The sequence below is a fragment of the Molossus molossus genome, unplaced genomic scaffold (genome assembly GCF_014108415.1).
Source record: "Molossus molossus isolate mMolMol1 unplaced genomic scaffold, mMolMol1.p scaffold_m16_p_9, whole genome shotgun sequence".
Lineage (NCBI taxonomy): Eukaryota > Metazoa > Chordata > Mammalia > Chiroptera > Molossidae > Molossus > Molossus molossus.
This window is the reverse complement of record NW_023425403.1, coordinates 107,751,981-107,769,950: the sequence shown is the minus strand read 5'-3', so window position 1 is coordinate 107,769,950 and position 17,970 is coordinate 107,751,981. Positions and strand designations below refer to the sequence as shown.

At 53.0% G+C, this 17,970-nt stretch overlaps 1 protein-coding gene across 1 annotated transcript in view; it reads left to right on the top strand.

The window, feature by feature from the left end:
* Positions 1 to 660: 660 nt before the first annotated feature.
* The window catches only part of DCLK1 (doublecortin like kinase 1), a 361,421-nt gene continuing 344,111 nt past the window's right edge, over positions 661 to 17,970 (top strand). The window contains exons 1-2 of the mRNA XM_036250158.1: positions 661 to 707; positions 5,115 to 5,503. Of these exons, the coding sequence (XP_036106051.1) occupies positions 5,128 to 5,503 (376 nt within the window). The 5' untranslated portion in view covers positions 661 to 707; positions 5,115 to 5,127. The remainder of the gene's footprint in view (positions 708 to 5,114; positions 5,504 to 17,970) is intronic.

Sequence of the window (17,970 nt, the reverse complement as noted above, 5' to 3'; positions counted from 1 at the left end):
ACTCAAGTCTTGGAGTCCAGGGGAGATGAAGGGTGGGACCCCGGCGTACATCGGCCCCCTCCCAGCGGGGCGGGGGCCGAGAGGGACACTGCGGTGGTGGGTGGGGAGGGTCACGGTTGGTCCCCATGGCTGCACCTGGGCTTCACCACCCCGGGAAAGGTGTCAGACCCAGAGGCACATCAGGGTGTGGGCGGGGAGGGACTGTGGACCTCTGGGCCGCCCTCGCCTCAGTCTTGCACACTCGGGGCTCCGAGCTGGCCCGTCGCCCTTCTTCCCCTGCCCCCATCCGAGCGCCCCGATCTGCACGGCGCGCGGGCGGCGGGGCCAGGGCGTGCTCGGGCCCACGCACCGGGGAGGCGCGCCCGCGGCGGCGGGAGAAGGGCCGGCGCAGCCGCGGTGGAGCGCCGCCGGGAGGGGCGGGGGCGCGGGGCGCGCGCGCGGAGGAGGCGGGCGCGGGGCGGGCGTGCGGGCGCCGGCGCGGCAAGAAAAGGAGCGCGCTCGCCACCGCCCTCCTCGCCGCGGGCTGAGCGAGCCGAGCGAGCGCCGCGTGTCGGAGGCCGGACCGGTCCTCCCGCGCCCGCGCCGCAGCCGGACGCCCGCGCCCCGGAGCCGCAGGCCCTCGCCCGCCCGGCGCCGCGCCCAGGCCGAGGACAGCGCCAGGAGGCGGCCCGCGCGCCACAAAGACCGGCGGCGTCTCTCCGCGGACGGTGCGTGGTTTGCGGGCGCCGGGAAGGGAGCCGCGGGAGGGCCGGCCGCGGGCGCCGGAGATCGCGGGGCGCGAGGGCGCGGGACGCCCCTGGCCGCCGCCCCCGCCGCGGGTCCTCGCGGGCGCGAGGTCGGGCCGCCGGCCGGGCGGGCGGAGTGTGCGGGCGGCCCCGGCTGCGGACACCTGCCTCTTTTGTTCGGTGCCGCTGGGCTTGAAACGGGGAGTCGGCCAGCGCGCCCGCGCCCGGCCCGGCTGTGCGGCGTGGAGCGGACAAGGGGAGCCGGGCGGAGCGGCCAGGGCTGTCATTGTGAGAACTCTCGAAGGAGGAGCGTCTGCGCCTAGGAGGGGCCGGCCAGGCCTCTCATTGTGTGCGCTCCTGTGCGGGGAGGTCGCGGCTGGAGGATGGGCTGTCTGCGCCTGGGTGGCCGCAGTGGGGGTGTCCAAGCGCTTTTGCAGGGCCGCAAGTTCCTTCGGGGACAGTGGGGCTGCTCACGTACAGATTAGTACCCGCAGTGCTAAAAGCACGCGGAGAGGAAATGGCATTTTCTTCCTGGTGGGAGCGCACGCACGGCCCTGCATCGCCCCCCCCCCGCCCCCCGAAAGAAAGGCTGCTTTTGCAAAGGAGGTGTGCTAGGAATCGCCGCTGGATTTGGCAAGGCGATGCTGCGGGAGGTGGAGCAGGTGGAAGGTTTCATTCAAACCGGCTCCCTCTCTGCACCTGCGATGTGTCCAGATTCTGGTGCACACGCGTGGTGCCGCCACACTGCAGGCTGGTGTGCGAACGCGTTGCTGACTGTCCCCAAATGCATCGCCTTTGGAAAGGAAGGAAAGTAGGACACATTTTAACTACGAAATGTCACGTGGATGCGGGTCAGGAGGGACTTTAAGACAGGTTATATGTAGGGACATTATAAACACACGTCTCGGTCTCGTTTTGTCTGCCCAGGGTGGTGCCCAGGCTCTGAGGGTGTGTGTGTGTCTAATTCTAGCCTGTCCACCCACCTGCATTATAATCCACGGACAGAAATGTGCCTTGGGACTTCCAGGTAGAGCATCGATGTAGATGTGGTAGTATTCATGACAAATTGTCTTGTAGGTGGGTGCTGGGTGGAAGGGGGAACCTGGAAACACAAAGTCATGAGCTCATCTAGAGGATGAACACAAGTTACTCAAAATGGTGAGAAGTCCCACAGAGAACAATGGAGAGTGATTTGTTGGCTGGGCAGTGTTTATAGGAAAATCTGGGATAAGAGCCACGCCCCCTCCTCCACCCAGGTGTCTGTGATCTGTGTGGAAGGTGGTGTGTTACTCCCACACATGGTGGCTTCCACCCTTAGCCTCCGATGGTCTGTGAACATGTGACTGTGCTCAAGCCGGCTTCCTGTGCAGAAAGTGGGAGCTTGCGGAGGCCCAGTGAATCTTCTGGGTTCAGATATATGACTAAGCCCACTGGAGAGCTGAGCCAGCCAGGGCAAGGGAAGCACACCTGTTTTGATGCCTCATGTCATTCCTGGAACCCTGGGATGTGTAATGTGGTCTGAGACATGCATTTAGTGGTAGCTCAGTCCTGAAGATGATTTCACATTGAAGGTGGTTTTTCTTTGTCGCTGACATCAGTGCCTACTTTTGGGCAGGCTTAGTGAATGAAGGGACGTAGAAGATGTGGATGGTCTCTGTCCTGGTGGAACGTGTGATCCAGTTTTAGGATATATGCAAATAAAATAAAACAAAACCAACTTTTCTCTATTTATTAATTTTTTTTTTCATTTGCTGTGGAATTCTAGGTTCCAAAAGCCTGCTCCTCTAAGGAATTCCAGTAGTTGCTTCAATTTTTTGGTCTTGGCAACTGTGGCTGGACAAGAGCCTTTCAGACTAGATTTGCACTCTCTGGCCACAGCTGTGCCCTCCTTTGCTCGGACCCTACTTGTGTTCTTTGGGGTTATATAGATTTGGGGGGAAATCCTAGGATTGGAAAATGATCACTGACTTTAAAAAGAAAAAAAAAAGTCTTCAGAAACCAATCGGGCCTTTATGATTGACCAAGTTTGAAGAGTTTATTGAGTTGGCATGAGTAGTGGCCAGTTATGATATCATGGGCAAAATACTGGTTCTGTTATTCAGTTAACAGCTACCTGAAGGATGAGCTATCAACTGATCATTGTTTTGTAATTATCTCACTTGAAAAATCAGTGCATCCAGTTCATAGCTACCTATACATGCTATAACTTCTGGAAAACGCAAATGAAGAGGCATGATGTGGTTTCCATATTTGGAAGAAAAAAATACACCGAACTGATCATCACTCCAGATTTAAATCACACTCCACTGCCCCCTCCCCGACCCCGCTGGTTCAGCAGTAGACTCATGAGCAGGTGAAGGAAGACGCCAGAGGCTTGCTGACCCCTGTCTGCTCTGCAGCCGTCTTCAGCAGTTAGTGGCCTGCCCAAGGTCACTGATCCAGTGAGGAGTGAGGGCTTAAGAAAGTCCCTACTGTACATGCACAGAGGGTCTCATCTCAGGAGGTTTAGGCCTCTAGGACACAGCTCTTGGGGTGACAAGGAAGGAGTGCCGGCTTCAGTCATTCAGAGGACATCTGGGTTCAAATCCCAGCTCCCTCAGTCATGACCTTGGGACCCAGCTTACATCCCACACACACCCCCAGTCACTGTCTTACCGACCTCATCGGATCTTCGTGGACTGAGAAGAGAATAGTTAGCATGTTCCACAGCTGATTGCTGAGGAACAGTGCCAGGCACATGGTAGACGTTCAGTACAGTGGCTCTTTCCACTTCATTCATTTTGGGAGGACACCTGCTTTTCAGCACACATTTTTAGCCGCTCTGAATGAATCAGAGGTCACGGAAAGGTCAGGGGGGCTTGGCGGTGTTTTTGGGTAGGTTGGACTGACCTGTGGACAGGGGACATCATCTCCATGATGGGTGGGATTTGGGGAACACTCAGGTTGTTGCCCCACATTTTCCACTTCCCTTATATTTTATTTCCACATTCCTGAAGTTTCGTCATTAGAATGTCTTTCCTTTGGAACCTGAGGTCTGTTTCCCCCTTTCTAGACTGACCTGGTAAAGCATGGGTCCTTCCAAAGGGGCAGCCACAGCCTTCGGCAGCTGCCCCTAGCGAGGACGGACAGATTCCAGAGGCAGCTCGCTGATAACAGGACTCCGCAGAGAGGCTAATGGGGACCGTGCGGTGCAAACATTCCTTCCAGAAGGTCACGAGTGGGCATCGGGGGGACTCACCAGGAGCCTCTCTCACCAGGAGGGGGAGGTTTCTGTTCCTACTAGTGCTCTCTTTGACAGAGTCAGGATCAGAAAAGCAGATTTTATTAATAAAAGGGATTAATGCTGATCACATGCGAGACACTGTCTTCAGTGCTTCCTGTATGTTAACTTATTTGATGATTAATATTAGCTGTGAGGAAAGTACTGTTATCATTTCCATGCATGATGAAGGACCTGGAGGCTCAGAGGTGCTGACCAAGGAGATTACTCCAGGTGGCCCAGCGAGCCTGGGTCGGGTCTGCATCAACCTCTTCAGCCTCAGTTTCCTCCACCGCAAAGGCAGAGGCAGCCTCAGGGAAAGGGAGAGCAAGGCCGTTCATCCCTTCTTGTTATTGCTGTTTTTGTTAATCATCTTCTCCCCCCGCTCCCCCTCTTCCTCCTCCTCTTTCTCCTGTCCCTTTTCTGCCTTTTAAATCCAAATTTCCTGACGCGCTACATGTCAGGAAACGAGCTGTGGCGAGCTCACTTTTAAAAATAATTTCAATTGGATACGTTGGAACATCTTCCCGAAGTGGGTAGAATTTACGGATCGATTCCATTTGCTCCCCATGCGGCCGTGGGGTCTGCCAACGCGAAGGACCGTAGGCAGTCTGATCATGAAAGGCTGCCCGTTGTCCTTCTGCCCTGGCCCACCACCTCTGAAGCTGCCTGGTGACCCCAGGCTTCCTTCCCGCCTGCCACCAGGACCAGCACAGAGCCCGGCAACCTGGGCTCTGGAGTCTGGCCCGCCAGGGTCCCCGTTCTTGGTTCAGGCCTTTCTCAATGGTCTCAACTTGCAGAAATGTAGGCGACTTTTTTTTCCTCTGCTTGGCCTTTTGTCTGTCAACAGGAATCATAACACTGTGCAAGGTTTGATGCGACCCTTGGAAAGAATAGCGGTTGGCAGCCGGGGGGGTTGTGGGGTGATGGTCCCCAGGAGCTGTTTGTAATAACAGCAGGGATGATTCATGAGCTGTTTCCTTTCCTGGGCTGCCTTCTCTCTCCCCCAACTCGGTCGTCCCCGTGAAAGATGTCATCGTGGGTAGCGCCGTCCCCACCAGCTGCTCGCAAGCTGGAGCTCTCCATCCAGGGTCTTAAAATAACCGGAGCGCGTCTGTCTCTGTGCCCAGGCCCGCGAGCGCCATGTCCTTCGGCAGAGACATGGAGCTGGAGCACTTCGACGAGCGCGACAAGGCGCAGCGCTACAGCCGGGGGTCGCGCGTGAACGGGCTGCCCAGCCCCACGCACAGCGCGCACTGCAGCTTCTACCGGACGCGCACGCTGCAGACGCTCAGCTCCGAGAAGAAGGCCAAGAAGGTGCGCTTCTACCGCAACGGCGACCGCTACTTCAAGGGCATCGTGTACGCCATCTCGCCCGACCGCTTCCGCTCCTTCGAGGCGCTGCTGGCCGACCTGACCCGAACCCTGTCGGACAACGTGAATCTGCCCCAGGGCGTGAGAACCATCTACACCATCGACGGGCTCAAGAAGATTTCCAGCCTGGACCAGCTGGTGGAAGGTGAGCAGGGAGGCCCGCAGGGCCTTGGGGGGCGGTCTCAGGTTTGCACCTGCACCTGCACCTGCGTCCACCTGGTCCTTCCCGGGCAGCCTGGGGCCGAGTCCGGGGGCTTCCCATGTCTGCAGGTTCCTCGCTGTGCCCACCGGTGTAAAAGGAAAAAAATCAGTGCCGGTGGCAGGTGAGCCAGCTCACCGCAGTGAGCGGGGAACACTGCCGGACTCTGCAGCATACTGCATTTCTTTCTCACACCTATGCTCCGTGGCTTTTAAAAGTCCATTTTTATATCTTTTTTTTTTTCTTAAGTAATTATTTTTCTTTATTGATCTGAGAGAGGAAGGGAGAGGGTGAGAGGTAGAAACATCGATGAGAGAGAACATCGATCGGCCGCCTCCTGCACGCCTCCCGCTGGGGATCAGGCCCACAGCTGGGCATGTGCCCTGACCGGGAACCAACCTGCCACCTCTTGGTGTAGGGTCCACGCTCAGCCACTGAGCCACACCAGCCGGGCTATTTTTATATCTTTAACCACATAGCTCATCTTCATTGCTAGATGCAAGGTGAAGTTTTGCTATCACGATGTCTGAAAGAACTTGAACTAAAAATAACGAGTGGATCATGAACCATTCGAGTCGGCAGGAACCTTAAGTATCAGACCCCTTCATTTTATCACCGGAGATTCAAGTGGCATGTCTGTGGTTACACAGCCCTTCGTGGTGATGCTGGACCCCACCTTCGGTCTTCCGGCAGTTCTTTTCAGTATGAGGCTTCCTTTTAGGGTTCAAAGGACTGTTATCTTTCTGTGGTATTTGCGGAGATAAACGAAGTCATCTGTCCAGCCTACGTTTTAAGTCCCATGGGGCTAACAGTGATCACCTGGTTTAGACCTTTCTTGCGGAACTGGGACTGTTGGGGTCCACGGTGAGGCTGTGTTTTGTCCGAGCAGTGAGCTGCCTCTTCAGCTGCTCAGTCCAGCCCCCCCGAGCAGAGGCTAAGCCTCTAATTGCCTTAGAAATCACAAGCCAAGGAGCATGGCCGGGAGAGGGACGGCTGGGCTGCACCCGTGCTACGGCAGAAACGAGAGAGCTGACCCTCGTTGCAGAGTAGGCCTTTGTCAGACTGAGGGCCCCGGTCCCGCTGAAGGAACGCACAGCACCAGGGAGTGTGGGAGGGGGTTGCAGTTGCTCGATTTCACCCCGAGTTCGCCTGTTCTCCAGGTAGGTCTGCCCAGGCCCTGCTGCCGTACTGGAGCCTGGCGGAATCCCTTGCACGCAATGACCTCTGCGGGTATCAGGAAGCATCTCTGTCATTGCCTCCCCTGCCCCGCGGAGTTTCGGTTGCTCTGCCCTGACCACACACGGGCAGCCCCCGTGTCCTCCTTCGGACGCAGAGTCCGTGCGTGGGTCAGAGCCGAGGCCTCTGTGTCTTCCACTCGTTTTCCTCCCCTTTATCCCTTGGCAGGCGCAGTCACAGTTCGGTGGGGCCGGGGGTGGAGGAGCCTGGCTTTGCTGTGTTGATTTTGTGGGAATTCACATCTCTTTTTGATGGCTTGTCACCCTGCCAAGATGCCTGTAGACTTGGCCTTTTCCCTCCTATTCAGACGCTGGAACTTCCAGTAAATTAAAGGGGAAGAATGGACGCGGACTCTTTCTGTCTCAGCTGTGTGTGCCGTGTCCTTTTCCTGACGTTGGGAAAGACAGCGATGAGCAAAACACAGGTGGGATATTTCAGGGGACCTGGGTGAAGATCAAATGCGAAGTCAGGTGCTGGCCAGTCACCAGATTGTCCCTCTGAGGGCTGATGGCATTGTTGGGAAGCTGTGCCAAGACCCCAGAGCACACGCTAAGGAGCCGGGCTGACTCCTCGGTCTGTGTTAGAGTCACTTCTGCACCGTGTAGGATGAGGGGGCACCTCCGCGTCCCCCACCAGGGCCGATCTTACTGAGGAGTGGCCAGAGCCATCCCATGATCCCCGTCACTCCAGGAGAGGGTGTGAGAGATGGGAAATGACAGTCCTTCCCACAAGCCTCTTTGTCGGTTTCCGACACGCAAGAACGGCCGCTCCGGGTGGCTGCTGCCCACAGCTCCCCAGCACGGCCTCCCCACGTGAGCACCCGTAGTTCTCAGCGAGTCTAGGAGGCAGACGAGGGAGGGGCAGTGTGGTTCAGTGCGCGGCTCCGAGTCACACAGCGGCAGATGCCAGCTGGGGTGTCAGCCCAGGAAAGCTGGCGCCCGATGGAGCGGGTACGATACTGCGGGCCGCCCAGTGGCCGTTCCAGGACACTTCACTGCGTTAGCTGCTTCTCGAAAACAAATGTTCTTAACCTGGGCTTGATTCCAGGGGTGACAGACACTGCTCCCAGAAACACTTTCATATTTTCATTTGCCTCCAGAAACGTTTCTTTCTAGTCAGTGCGGCAGTAACCGCAGATGGACTATTCAGATGTTAAATAAATTACTTTTGGAAAAAAATGCTTTTTCTTCCTGGTTGGATGACTGCTAACCTCAGTACAGTGTGGAAGTTCTTATATCCGCTGCCTTTTTGAAAAAATACTCAGTTTGAACAGGTTTTTTTCCTCGTGGGTAACACTGACCATTAGCATGTAGCCGCATGTAGTGTTGAAGTAGCTGGACATTCCTTTAGATATGCCTCTGTATCAGTTACGTTTTTGCTAGTCTGTGAACATGCCGACCCTCACTTTGTCTTTCTCATTAGGTTCGTCTCTCTTACTTTACATACTAACGCTGTGCAAAGTTCAGTGCATGTTCTTAGCTCGTCCTCTCCCCTTCCAATAGGATGACGTTTGAGTTTAAATTAAATCTGTTTAGCGGACACAGTGACAAGTGGATTCAACTTGTCATTATTTTTTTTTTTAATCCTCACCCGAGGATATTTTTCCATTTTTTGTACAGATAGAGTGGGAGGGAGAGAGAGGAAGAGAGAGAGAGAGAGAGACATCGACGTGAAGGGACACATCGAGTGGCTGCCACCTGCACGACCAACCAGGGCCGGGGGACAAACTGCAACCGAAGTACATGCTCTTAGCGGGAACCAAACCTGGGTCTCTCCGGACCGCAGGCCGACGCTCTAACCGCTGAGCCAAACTGGCCAGGGCCAACTTGTCATTTTTTTTTTTTTTAGTTTATTTTCTCAGTTATCTCCGACTGAAAATTCTGGCTTACGGCGACAGAGAGAGGTTCTTTGTTTTCAATGATCTCGTCACTTTGACTATTTTATTACTATTAGACCCAGATTATTACGCCCAAATTTGTTTCATTGTGTTGCGAGAGCTGGTGTTGAGCTTGAAGTATGCATGTGTGAGTGTGTGTGTATGTTTGTGTGTGTATGATTATATGTGTCTATCTGTGCATGTATGTATATCCACACACGCTTGAGAGTAAACAGTGGATGACATTCATAGTTGTTTGTTTTCTAAAGGGACTTGTATGTTTTTAAACCATGATGCTCAGTAAGGAAAACTGAATTGTAGGCCCATTTCTGCAGGCGATCGACCTTGAAACTTGGCTGCATTTTCCCAATATTGCCTCTCTCACCAATTTTTAATTTTAATCTTTTTTTCTTTATGGATTTTAGAGAGAGAGAGAAACATCCATGAAAGAGAACATTGATTGTCCGCCTCCTGCACGCCCCCCACTGGGGATCGGCCCACAACCTGGGCATGTGCCCTGACCGGGAATCAAACCGGCGACCTCTTGGAGCAGGGTCGACGCCCAAGCACTGAGGCCGGGCATCTTTCACCAATGTTGACACTATTTATACTCCACTGTAAGTGTAAATGTTGTGAAACCAAGTTGTTTCTCTTGTTTATTTCTAGTGTTTTTATTAAAAAAATTTTTTTTTAATTTATCGTTTTTAGACAGAGAAAAGGAGAGAGAGAGAGAGAGACTTTGACTTGCTGCTCCACCATTCATCGGTTGATTCTTGCATGTGCCCTGAGCGGAGGTCGCACCCGCAACCTTGGTGTAATGGGACGATGTGCGAACCAACTGCTACCCAACCAGGACTTTTATGTTTTCATTTTTTAAAAATATTCTAATGCAAGTCATATTCGTATAATGTTTGAGGTAGGGGTTCAATATTTTTTCCTCCAGGCTACCTGCCACATTTTTAATTTTTATTTTGACGTTAACTTGGACTTAATAGAAGTGTTACAAAGAGAGGGAGTACCCATAACGGCCTTCACCCAGCTTCTCATGATGGAACATCTCACACAACCATGGGACAATGATCAGAAGTAAGCGTGCACTTCGGAACAGTGCTAGCAACTCAGCACAGGCTTCATGCGGCTTTCATGGATTTTCCACTCACGTCCTTTTATTTGGGTTCCAGAATTCACACATTGCACGTAGGTGCTCGGTCTCCTTCCCTCCGCCAAGTGTGACAGTTATCAGTCTTTCCTTGTCTTCAATGACTTGATGTTTTTGAGGGGTGCAAAGGCCCTCGGTGTGGGTTTACCTGATGACTGAGTTGAAGCTACGCGTTTGTAGCAAGAATTCCGCAGAAGTGATGCTGTGTCCTCCTCAGTCCATCCTTTCTGGGGTACGTGACGCTGCTGTGTCTCATCACTGGTACCGTGAACCGTCATCAGTTGGTTAAGGTGATGTCTGCCAGTTATTGTCACTCTGAAATTCCTAGTTTCCCCTTTATAATAAGTAAATATTTGGGGGAGAAGCTTTGCAGTTGTGTTACTACCTTGTTTTTCCTTCAACTTTTGCCCACCTTGGCATTCATTGGTGGACTTTGCCTGTGGCAATTATTACAGTTTCAATGTGACTTTCTATTTTCCTATTCTCTTGCCTCACCTTTAAACACCTTCCTGTCTTTGGATTATCTGCCGTGATGTCGTCAAGTCCCATTGTTTTAACCAGGCTTTCAAGGCCCGTTCCTTCCAGACCAGACCTTTCTTCTGCACGCCAACCACCTGATCCTTTGTCCTTTCTTCTTAAATGTTTTTTCTTTATTGATTTTAGAGAGAAAGAAAGGGAGAGAGAGATAGAAACATGGATGAGAGAACATCGACTGGCCGCCTCCTGCATGCCCTCCTCTGGATATTGGGCCCACAACCTGGGCATGTGCCCTGACTGGGAATCGAACCGGTGACCTCTTGGTGCAGGGTCAACGCTCAACCACTGAGCCATACCGCCCGGACAGTCCTTTGTCCTTTCAAACTTAACAGGACAAATGTGCACTTATTGTTTTCCATGATCTTGAATTTATTCCTCTTCTCCTGGACCATCTATTTGGCAATTACTGGCTCGTGGTGAAACCTTGTCATATGACATGTCTGTCTTCTAAGCTCTTTGAAGACAAGCTCATCACTCAGGGTGACTTTCACTCCCAAGGTGGCTAATCAGGTCTCGTCCCTGCCAGTGAGGACTTGGGAGGCGGTTGTGCATACTTGTGTCAGTTTTATTATTTGTTGTGTTATTTGTCTGGAGAAGCTTTTAGCCAAGAGACGGACCATTTTCATGGCTTCAGACCATTCACATGCATTCTGCCGTGTTGCTTTCCAAAAGGGTGGTGATCAGTTATATGACGTCTCTGGGGGTGTTTGATATTTACATTTTATTGTTTTCGTCCTCTGTCATATAGTTTAGTACCTTGTATTTTTGTAAATTATAAAATGTTTTCACCTTATATTAACCCACTGTGGTATTAGAGGTCCTCAGTCTGCTTCTCCCGTTTTATTTTAGTTTCTTTAATTTTGAATTATATATCAGTTTTAAATCTTAAGGAAATCGGAGCTCCCCAATATCCCCTGTTACATTCTCTTTCTGTTGCTTTGAATGGAGACGTCAGCCTTTTCCGCAGGTCCGACAAACGGATTTAAATTTTATTTTCTATAAGCTTATTTTTATGTTCTATTCTATTATGAACGGCTTCCAGGGAACAATGATTCATAAGTGCCTTTGGGAATCTTTTTTTCTTGCCTTAATAGCACTATTAAAACCATGTGCTTACACCAGCGCCTTCCAGGTCGATTATGAAATGTTGCTCTGTAGATCTGAGACAGTCTCATAAAATATAATATCCAGTAGGCACTTTATGATATTTTATTCTGTAAATAATGTCTTTCATATAATTCAACCCAATTTAATTTCAGAGGGTTCCAATATGTATTTGCGCTTTCCCAACATTTACTGTAAGTCACAGTAGTGCATTTTAATTGCCAGAGCTTTCTTTCTTTTTTAAAAATGTTTTTATTGATATTTTAGAGAAAGAAGGAGAGAGGAAGGAGGGAGAGAGAGAAACATCCATGTGAGAGAGAAATATAGATCGGCCCCTCCTGCACGCCTCCTACTGGGGATGGAGCCCGCAGCCCGGGCGTGTGCCCTGACCCGGAATCGAAGGGGGACCTCCCAGTCCATGGGAGGACTCTCAGCCACTGAGCCACACCGGCCAGGCAGTTGCTGGAGTTTTCAGTGAGAAGATCTACACTCTGGAAAAACGAAATGCGCCATGGATGTCCCTCACCTGAGACACGGTTGAATACGCCACATGTAGGACTTAAGGGTCTGGAGTTGCTGGCAGTCAACCTGTAGAATATGGACCAGGTCATTTTCAGACTGAGGTCAAGGGATGTCACACCTGCAGTTTACAGGTCACCGCTCTCAGCCAGTGAGACCCTGCAGCCATGGGAGGGAACGCAGACGTCCATGTCGTCCGGGAAGGAGCATGTGCCTGGTCCACTGTGCGCAGGGAGCGGTACCATCTTACTGCTAGTGTCTCTTCCATTGATTTCCAGACAGAGCAGGAGGGAGCGAGGGAGGGAGAGCGACAGAGAGAGGAACACCGATGTGAGAGACGCATGGATTGCTTGTCTCCTGCACAGGGCCAGGGGTCAGACCACAGCTGAGATGCGTGCCCTTGGCCGGAATGAGCCTGCGACGCTGCTCCGCGGGCCGATGCTCCAACTGCTGAGCCAAACTGGCCAGGGCCCTAAGTGGGTTTTCATACCATTTCTATCATCTTTGCCATTTTTTTTGTCCTTGTTTAACTTCACCTATTGTGAGTAATCCAAACCTGTTAAAGCACATTTTGGACTATAAAATTTCAATGTTTGTGGGTTTTTCCCCCACACAGCCAAGCTGTTCTCTGGGACAGCAGCTGGGTCCCCTAGAGTTCGGCTCAGTCTGACACTGTCTTCCCGGAGACAGGGTCCGATCCCACGGGGCAAGGGCTCAGCCCTGGAAGGCTGTCCCCGCCCCTCCAGATACAACTGCACGTCTGGTTGTCCTGTCTGCGGCCTGTGGGTGGGCTAATAGACAGCGGGGTCCCGTGACCCCTATTGATTTGCTAGGGCCACTCGCAGAGTGTAGAGAAGCATTTACTTCCCGAATCATCAGTGCACTTCACACGCGTGGGACTCGGGAGCAGCCCTCTGGAAGGGCTCTCAGAGGGGTACGGGGGAGGCCACGGAGCCTCTGCCTTCTCTGAGCGTCATGTTCCCGCCGAGCGTCCCCCGGGCGCCAGGCTGCAGCTCCCTGAACCCTGTCCTGGGGGTTTCATGGGGCTTTGTCACTAGGCTGACTGATTACCTCGCTGGCCAGTGGTGACTGATCCGACCTCCAGCTCCTCCCCCTCTCCCAGGTCCGTGGGGCGGGACTAGGGTTCCAGTCCTCTGGTTCTACGCTGGTTCCCCAGCCGCCGTCCTCAGGTCTTCCAGAGTCACTCATTGCCCGGCTGGTGTTTGAGCGTCGACCCTGCACCGAGAGGTCACCAGTTTGGTTCCCGGTCAGGGCACATGCCCAGGTTGTGGGCCTGATCTCCAGTAGGGGGCGTGCAGGAGGCTGCCGGCCAGTGTTCTCTCCCATCGATGTTTCTCTCTCTCCCTCTCCCTTCCTCTCCCTCTCTCTCTCTCAAAAAAAAAAAAAAAAAAAAAATCAATAGCCTGGCCGGTTTGGCTCAGCGGTTAGAGCGTCGGCCTGCGGTCCAGAGAGACCCAGGTTTGGTTCCCGCTAAGGGCATGTACCTCGGTTGCAGTTTGTCCCCGGCCCTGGTTGGGTCGTGCGGGTGGCAGCCACTCGATGTGTCCCTTTCACGTTGATGTTTCCCTCTCTCTCTCTCCCTCCCACTCTATCTGAACTAAAATGGTAAAATGTCCTTGGGTGAGGATAAAAAGAAAAAAAAAATCAATAAAGAAAAAAAAACAAAAAACAAGTCACCTCATTAACATAAGCTCAGCTGTGGTTGAGAGGGGTTGTGAATATGAAGACACTTTGTTGCTCAGCAAATTGCAGGGTTTCAGGAGCCGTGTGCTAGAGACGGTATGGGGACCAGATATGTGTTTCTTCTTATAAATCACAGCATCGGGGCTGTTTTGCTCAAATATACCTGGTTTTGATAAACTAACTTTCATTTTCTTGTTACAGTATAAATGATACCATAAAACTTCGGGGTGGCTTAGCGTATGTGAAAAGCATTATGTAATTATAAGTTTTATAATGATCAGTTGCAAGTTTTTATAAGTAATTGTAAGGTTTGCTTTGTTTTGTTATTTTTCAGTGACCTTTAACACACATACCTCATGCTAGGAGTTGAATGCAATCTATTGGTGATTTTCTCTTCAAGAATATAACATCTCTCTTAACTCTTGGCCCCACTAGCAATACTGTATATCCAGAGCTATGTGACCAAATCAAGACGATGTATTCTTCCCATTCAGAACAAATATGATTTGTTAATATACAATTATCAATGATATTATCACTTTTTTTTTTTAAATCCTCACCTGAGGATCTTTTTCCAGTTACCTTCAGATAGAGGGAGGGAAGGAGAGAGAGAGAAACATCAATGTGAGAGGGACCGACCAGGGCCGGGGAGGAACCACAGCTGAAGTACGTGCCCTTGGCCGGAATCAAACCCGCAACTCTTTGATCCATGGGACAACGCTCTACCTGCTGAGCCAAACTGGCCAGGGCATATATTATCACATTTTTAAAAAGCAAATATTTTTTTTTTTTACAAAATCATAATTTTACAGACTTCAAACAGAGGCAGTGTCTCTAGTGGTAGGGAGAAGTTCAGAATAATAATCAAAATAATAGTAGCTAAACTCTGGGGTGCAGTAGGTTTAACGTAAATCTATTTGCACGACGAAACAGAAGCTCGTTCACGAAGGAAATCCATCTTGACTTTTCCTGAGTTCCTGAAGCGTAGTGGAGTAGATTTCCTGAAGCAGGGAGTGATGCTGGGCTGGTGACCAGCTGCTCCCTCTCCTGTTACCTGTCACCTTCCTTGGAGCCCAGTGTGGTTCTTTGCTGGACTCTCGCACCTGCTCCAAGATTCATTCCAGTCTTCAACCTGATCCGTCAGGCAGAGGGGTCCCCAGTGACAGAGCAGGTTAAATGCACGTTCTTCTCCTTGTCACTTGAAACAAACCCGTGTTCCCTTCTCAGAGTTGTCATGCTTTGGAGAATTCTTGGTGTGCTTTATCGGAGAAAATGTGGGGAAAAAATGGTGTTTGTCTCTTTCAACAAGCCCATTCCATTCACTTCTGTGAGTGCTTTAAAATTCTTCTCTAAGTATTGTCCTTTCTAAAGTTGGAAAGTTTCTTTGTGGCGGTGTAGACCGCTCCACGCTTCGGTTTTAGTTGTCAGCTCAGCACGCTAACTTCAGTAATTCGACAGTTGTGTGTCTCTGATAGCACAGGATTCTGGAAGGAGGGTTTGGCAGGTGGGCTGTGGTCTTGGGGACGTTCGGGGCGTTCTCACAATGACGGGGAGCCAAAGGGATGTCTCCCAGTAACTGCATAGCGAGAAGCAGCGAACACCGTGTAGCGTAAAACCTGCTTACTGATGTCTAGCGATTTCACTTGTTAATTTTCCTTCTAGGCTTACTGCAGCCCCAGATGATTTTCATTTCTATAGCAGTTTTGTTTTGGAGATCACTTTGACCTTTATGATCTTCTTGGATCGTCACCAAACCCTGGTGAAAGAAAAGGGCCCCTGGGTTAGCCTTGCTGACAGGAGCATGAAGGTTCCCCCGAGAAGACCAGGGGACTGGCCCCAGCTGCGTCCTGGGGAGGTCAGCATTGAGCCCAGTCTCCAGTTCTCGCTTCCCTGGGTCACAGGCATACTCTCTCCACAGAGCCTCGGGAACACCACTGTCTGTGTGTGTGTTTGTAAGGATGTTTTTGTTGATTTTAGAGAGAGAGGAAGGGAGACGGAGAAAGAGAGAAACATCCATGTGAGAGAAACATCGATTGGCTGCCTCCCGCACGTACCCCAGCCAGGGATGGAGCCCACAGCCTGGGCACGAGCCCTGAAGGAAGGGAACCAGTGACCTTTTGGTGCAGGGGAGGTAGCTAGCCGAGCGCCCCCCCCCAGGCTCCCCATGCGCGTTTCGATGTCTGCACCAGGCTCCCCGTGTGCGTTTCTGATGCCTGCACCAGGCTCTCCGTGTGCGTTTCTGATGCCTGCACCAGGCTCTCCGTGTGCGTTTCTGATGCCTGCACCAGGCTCCCCGTGCGCGTTTCTGATGCCTGCACCGGGCTCCCCGCATGCGTTTCTGATGCCTGCACCAGGCTCCCGTGTGCGTTTCTGATGTCTGCACCAGGCTCCCCGTGTGCGTTTCTGATGCCTGCACCAGGCTCCCGTGTGCGTTTCTGATGCCTGCACCAGGCTCTCCGTGTGCGTTTCTGATGCCTGCACCAGGCTCTCCGTGTGCGTTTCTGATGCCTGCACCAGGCTCTCCGTGTGCGTTTCTGATGCCTGCACCAGGCTCCCCGTGTGCGTTTCTGATGCCTGCACCAGGCTCCCCGTGTGCGTTTCTGATGCCTGCACCGGGCTCCCCGTGTGCGTTTCTGATGCCTGCACCAGGCTCCCGTGTGCGTTTCTGATGCCTGCACCAGGCTCTCCGTGCGCGTTTCTGATGCCTGCACCGGGCTCCCGTGTGCGTTTCTGATGCCTGCACCGGGCTCCCCGTGTGCGTTTCTGATGCCTGCACCGGGCTCCCCGTGTGCGTTTCTGATGCCTGCACCAGGCTCCCGTGTGCGTTTCTGATGCCTGCACCAGGCTCTCCGTGTGCGTTTCTGATGCCTGCACCAGGCTCTCCGTGTGCGTTTCTGATGCCTGCACCAGGCTCCCGTGTGCGTTTCTGATGCCTGCACCAGGCTCCCCGTGCGCGTTTCTGATGCCTGCACCAGGCTCCCGTGTGCGTTTCTGATGCCTGCACCAGGCTCTCCGTGTGCGTTTCTGATGCCTGCACCAGGCTCTCCGTGTGCGTTTCTGATGCCTGCACCAGGCTCCCGTGTGCGTTTCTGATGCCTGCACCAGGCTCTCCGTGTGCGTTTCTGATGCCTGCACCAGGCTCTCCGTGTGCGTTTCTGATGCCTGCACCAGGCTCCCGTGTGCGTTTCTGATGCCTGCACCAGGCTCCCCGTGTGCGTTTCTGATGCCTGCACCGGGCTCCCGTGTGCGTTTCTGATGCCTGCACCGGGCTCCCGTGTGCGTTTCTGATGCCTGCACCAGGCTCCCCGTGCGCGTTTCTGATGCCTGCACCAGGCTGCCCGTGCGCGTTTCTGATGTCTGCACCAGGCTCCCGTGTGCGTTTCTGATGCCTGCACCAGGCTCCCCGTGTGCGTTTCTGATGCCTGCACCAGGCTCCCGTGTACGTTTCTGATGTCTGCACCAGGCTCCCGTGTGCGTTTCTGATGCCTGCACCAGGCTCCCGTGTGCGTTTCTGATGCCTGCACCAGGCTCCCCGTGCGCGTTTCTGATGTCTGCACCGGGCTCCCGTGTGCGTTTCTGATGCCTGCACCGGGCTCCCGTGTGCGTTTCTGATGCCTGCACCGGGCTCCCCGTGCGCGTTTCTGATGCCTGCACCAGGCTCCCGTGCGCGTTTCTGATGTCTGCACCAGGCTCCCGTGTGCGTTTCTGATGCCTGCACCAGGCTCCCGTGTGCGTTTCTGATGCCTGCACCAGGCTCCCGTGTGCGTTTCTGATGCCTGCACCAGGCTCCCCGTGTGCGTTTCTGATGCCTGCACCAGGCTCCCGTGTGCGTTTCTGATGCCTGCACCAGGCTCCCGTGTGCGTTTCTGATGCCTGCACCAGGCTCTCCGTGTGCGTTTCTGATGCCTGCACCAGGCTCTCCGTGCGCGTTTCTGATGCCTGCACCAGGCTCCCGTGTGCGTTTCTGATGTCTGCACCAGGCTCTCCGTGTGCGTTTCTGATGCCTGCACCAGGCTCCCGTGTGCGTTTCTGATGCCTGCACCAGGCTCCCGTGTGCGTTTCTGATGTCTGCACCAGGCTCTCCGTGTGCGTTTCTGATGCCTGCACCAGGCTCCCGTGTGCGTTTCTGATGTCTGCACCAGGCTCCCCGTGTGCGTTTCTGATGTCTGCACCAGGCTCCCGTGTGCGTTTCTGATGCCTGCACCAGGCTCCCCGTGTGCGTTTCTGATGTCTGCACCAGGCTCCCGTGTGCGTTTCTGATGTCTGCACCAGGCTCCC